This window comes from Babylonia areolata, chromosome 3 (genome assembly GCF_041734735.1).
Source record: "Babylonia areolata isolate BAREFJ2019XMU chromosome 3, ASM4173473v1, whole genome shotgun sequence".
In the NCBI taxonomy this organism is placed as follows: Eukaryota; Metazoa; Mollusca; class Gastropoda; order Neogastropoda; family Buccinidae; genus Babylonia; species Babylonia areolata.
In genome coordinates, this window is record NC_134878.1 from 47167752 (window position 1) to 47172751 (window position 5000).

Here is a 5000-nt window from a genome sequence, read left to right on the forward strand (position 1 = left end):
GACTTCATGTCAAGTTTTGTAAGCAGTTACTTGGTGTACATAAAAGAGCAATGGTTCTCCCCGTTTTTTTGAGAATTAGGAAGATTTCCTATTAGCCTAAAATAATATGTCAAGTTACTGACTATTGGATACACATATTAGAGCTGCCTCAAAATTCACTTGTATACACAACATATAACTGCATGTATCGTCAAACAAATGAAAATGTTCAGTGGCTACTTTTCATAAGAAATGTATTAACTTGCACTGGATTAGATCATGTTTGGAAAAATCAGTTTTTTAGTGTTAAAAGATTAAAGTATGCTGTATCCAAGAAGCTTGAAAATGAATATATAAACTTTTGGAAACAGAAACATGACAGTTCATCTAAATTAGCATTTTACAAGAACACTGTGACAAATTATAAAATTGAACCGTATTTAAAGAATACAGCAAATACACAACACAGGAAAGCACGGACCATGTTACGAATCAGCGCCCATGACTTACAAATCGAACAGGGAAGATATAAAAATACACCGAAAGAACAAAGACTGTGTGATACTTGTAACAGTTTAGAAGATGAGATTCACCTTTTAGACAATTGTGTAAAGTACAATACTTACAGACACAGATTCCTAATCGATATATGTCGTCCAAATGCAAAGTCCAGTGAATTGATCCTTCTAACAGAAATATAGCCAAGGCTGGCGAAATTTGTTCATGAATGTTTCTGTTCTTAATATGCTCATGTTTATGTTTCAGTGTGTCTTATAAACTTTAAGGTTTTATGACAATAAAAAGTATTCTATTCTATTCTGTTCTATTCTATTCTATTCTATTCTACACACACACACACACACACACACACACACACACACACACACACACACACACACACACACACACACACACACACGGTCACGAGTACCTTTATTTCCACAGACCTGTAACCAGAGATCGTCACACAATAAGCACTGTCACCTGTGGCGTACTGGATTCTGTGTCTTGTTTAGAGCTGCCCAACAACATTGTGCACAATATTTTGATACACACGCACCGTATTGTGCACTTTCTGTCTTTTTTTGGGTCCACAGGTATTACGCCATCCTGCACCCAATGAGGGCTCGGTACACGTGCACCGTCAAGTTGGCCCGCCGCACTGTGCTGGTCATTTGGGCCCTGAGCCTCATCATGGCTGTACCCATTCTGGTGGGGCAGGTACGTGTGTACCTGTATGTCTGTCTGTCTGTTTGCCTGTATTTGATGGTCTTGCTCACATGGATTAACACAGTCGCAATAAATTGAATGAAGCATCGATGACAAAGGATTCTTGCTTTTTCGTCTCATTCGAAAGACTGCCACCCAGACCACCATACACGGCCTCGTGGAAAGGAGGGAGGAGGAGGGGGAGGAGGAAAAGGGATGAGCAGTTTGAATTGAACCGGAACCCGAGTTTCAAGGTCGGGCGATCTGTCCACTGTACCACGCTCTGTCCACTGTACCACGCTCTGTCCACTATACCACGCTTTGCCCACTATGTACAATATACCACGCTCTGTCCCCTATACCACACTTTGTCCACTATTAACACTATACCACGTTCTGTCTACTATACCACGCTTTGTCCACTATGAACACTATACCACGCTGTCTACTATACCACGCTTTGTCCACTATGCACAATATACCACGCTGTGTCCACTATACCACGCTGTGTCCACTGTACCACGCTCTGTCCACTATGTACACTATACCACGCTCTGTCCACTATACCACGCTTTGTCCACTATGTACACTACACCACGCTCTGTCCACTATACCACGCTCTGTCTACTGTGTCCACTATACCACGTTTTGTCCACTATGCCACGTTCTGTCCACTATGCACACTATACCACGCTCTGTCCACTATGCCATGCTTTGTCCACTATGCCACTTTCTGCCCAATATGCACACTATACCGCGCTTTGTCCACTATACCATGTCGTCCATTATACCACGCTCTGTCCACTATACCACACTCTCTCCACTATACCATGTTCTGTCCGCTTTATGTCCACTATACCACGCTCTGTCCACTATATGTCCACTATACCACACTCTGTCCACTGTACCACGCTCTGTCCACTGTACCACGCTCTCCCACGCTCTGTCCACTATACCACGCTCTGCCCACTGTACCACGCTCTACCACACTCTGTCCATTATACCACGCTGTCCACTGTACCACGCTCTGTCCACTATACCACGTTATCCACTGTACCACGCTCTGTCCACTATACCACGCTGTTCACTATACCACGCTCTGTCCACTACACCACACTCTGTCCACTATACCACGCCGTTCACTATACTACGCTCTGTCCACTATACCACGCTCTGTCCACTATACCACGCTCTGTCCAGAGTATCACGCTCTGTCCACTACATGTCCACAATACACGCTCTGTCCACTATACCACGCTCTGTCTTACACCACGCTGTCCACTACACCACGCTCTATCCACTATACCACGCTCTGTCCACTATACCCATGCTCTGTTCAAGATACCACGCTGTCCATTATACCAGGCTCTGTCCACTACACCACGCTCTGTACATTACACCATGCCGTCCACTACACCACGCTTTCCACTACACCACGCTCTGTCCACTATACCAACGCTCTGTTCAAGATACCACGCTGTCCATTATACCACGCTCTGTGCACTATACGATGCCGTTCACTATATCACGCTCTGTCCACTATACCACGCTCTGTCCACTAAATGTCCACTATACCACGCTCTGTCCACTATACCATACTCTGTCCACTATATTTGTATTTGTAATTTCACACGGGCTGCTCTCGAGGGAGAGCGCGTCGCTACACTACAGCGCCACCCATTTTTTTTGTGTTTTTTCCTGCGTGCAGTTTTATTTGTTTTTCCAATCTACAGAATTTTGCCAGAAACAACCCTTTTGTTACTGTGGGTTCTTTTACGTACGCTAAGTGCATGCTGCACAAGGGACCTCGGTTTATCGTCTCATCCGAATGACTAGCGTCCAGACCAACACTCACGCTCTAGTGGAGGGGGAGAAAATATCGGCGGCTGAGCCGTGATTCGAAACAGCGCGCTCAGATTCTCTTGCTTCCTAGGCGGACGCGTTACCTCTAGGCCATCACTCCACTGTTTGTCAACTATACCACGCTTCGTCCCCAATATGTCTACTAAACCATGCTCTGTCCACTATACTACGCTCTGTCCAATTTACCACACTCTGTCCAGTATACCACGATCTGTCTTTTATACCACTTTATGTACATTGTACTACGCTCTGTCCACTATACCACGAGGCGTTCTGTCCACCATACCACGCTCTGTCCTTTATACCACATTATGTGCATTATACCACGCTCTGTCCACTATACCACAAGGCGTTCTGTCCACGATATACCACGCTCTGTATTCTGTACCACGGCGCTCTTTGCTCAGTCTCTATACCCAGGGGCGTTCCGCTGTGCACTGTACCACGAGCGCTCTTTTAGCTCTCTATACCAAGTGGCGCACCGCTGTGCACTGTACCACGAGCGCTCTTTTAGCTCTCTATACCAAGGGACGCTCTGTGCACTGTGACACGAGCGCTCTATTAGCTCTCTATACCAAGGGGAGTTCCGCTGTGCACTGTACCACGAGCGCTCTTTCAGCTCTCTATACCAAGGGGCGCTCTGTGCACTGTACCACGAGCGCTCTTTCAGCTCTCTATACCAAGGGGCGCTCTGTGCACTGTACCACGAGCGCTCTTTCAGCTCTCTATACCAAGGGGCGCTCCGCTGTGCACTGTACCACAGCGCTCTTTGCTCAGTCTCTATACCAAGGGGCGCACTGTGCACTGTACCACGAGCTCGCTATATCCACCACGCCACACTCACCACTCTCCCCAGCTGTAGGAGTTCATTCATTAATTAATCTAAAAAGGGAACCAAGTCCCGCTGCCCCCTCTCTCCATCCAACCCCGACCCCCGACCCCGACTCCGACCCCCACCAAACAAACAAAAACAAACAAGTGAAGTGAGCTGAAAAGCACCACCACCACCGACAACCACCCACCACCACTGACCTCTGCTGCCTCCTATATATATACATATATTCATTCGGATGACACGATAAACCGAGGTCTGGTGTGCAGCATGCACTTTGCGCACGTAAAAGAACCCGCGGCAACAAAAGGGTTGTTCCTGGCAAAATTCTGTAGAGAAATCTACTTCGATAGGAAAAACAAATAAAACTGTACCCAGGAAAAAAAAGGGTGGCGCTGTACAAATAGCAAAGAGTGGTAACTCTCTTCATTACACAAGGTACACAATTTCAAGTCAGTGATGCTTACGCTACCGATTCAGCTAGCACACAGGTAAATAAAAGGTACATTGGAACAAACCCAGACACTTCCTCAAAAAAGGAAGCGCCGGGTGGCGCTGTAGTGTAGCGACGCGCTCTCCCTGGGAGAGAGGAACACGAATTTCACACAGAGAAATATGTTGTGATAAAAAGAAATACAAATACAAATAAATATAGTAGCCCTGGAACACGCTGTTTTTCGGGGGGTTGTGTTTTGTTTTGTTTTGTTTTTTTTGTTTGTTGTTGTTGATCTTCTTCTTCTGCGTTCGTGGGCTGCAACTCCCACGTTTACTTGTATGCACGCGAGTGGGCATTTACATGTATGACCGTTTTTACCCCGCCATGTAGGCAGCCATGCTCCGTTTTCGGGGGTGTGCATGCTGGGTATGTTCTTGTTTCCATAACCCACCGAACGCTGACATGGATTACAGGATCTTTAACGTGCGTATTTGATCTTCTGCTTGCATATGCACACGAAGGGGGCTCAGGCACCCAACAGGTCTGCACATATGTTGACCTGGAAGATCGTAAAAATCTCCACCCTTTACTCACCAGGCGCCGTCACCGTGATTCGAACCCGGGACCCTCAGATTGACAGTCCAACGCTTTAACCACTCGGCTATTGCGCCCGTCGTTTTT

At 46.6% G+C, this 5000-nt stretch overlaps 1 protein-coding gene across 1 annotated transcript in view; it reads left to right on the forward strand.

Annotated features, from left to right (window-relative positions):
- The window catches only part of LOC143280344 (cholecystokinin receptor-like), a 171445-nt gene that overhangs the window by 108478 nt on the left and 57967 nt on the right, over positions 1–5000 (forward strand). The window contains exon 3 of the mRNA XM_076584979.1: positions 1077–1200. Coding sequence (XP_076441094.1) covers positions 1077–1200 — 124 coding nt within the window. The remainder of the gene's footprint in view (positions 1–1076; positions 1201–5000) is intronic.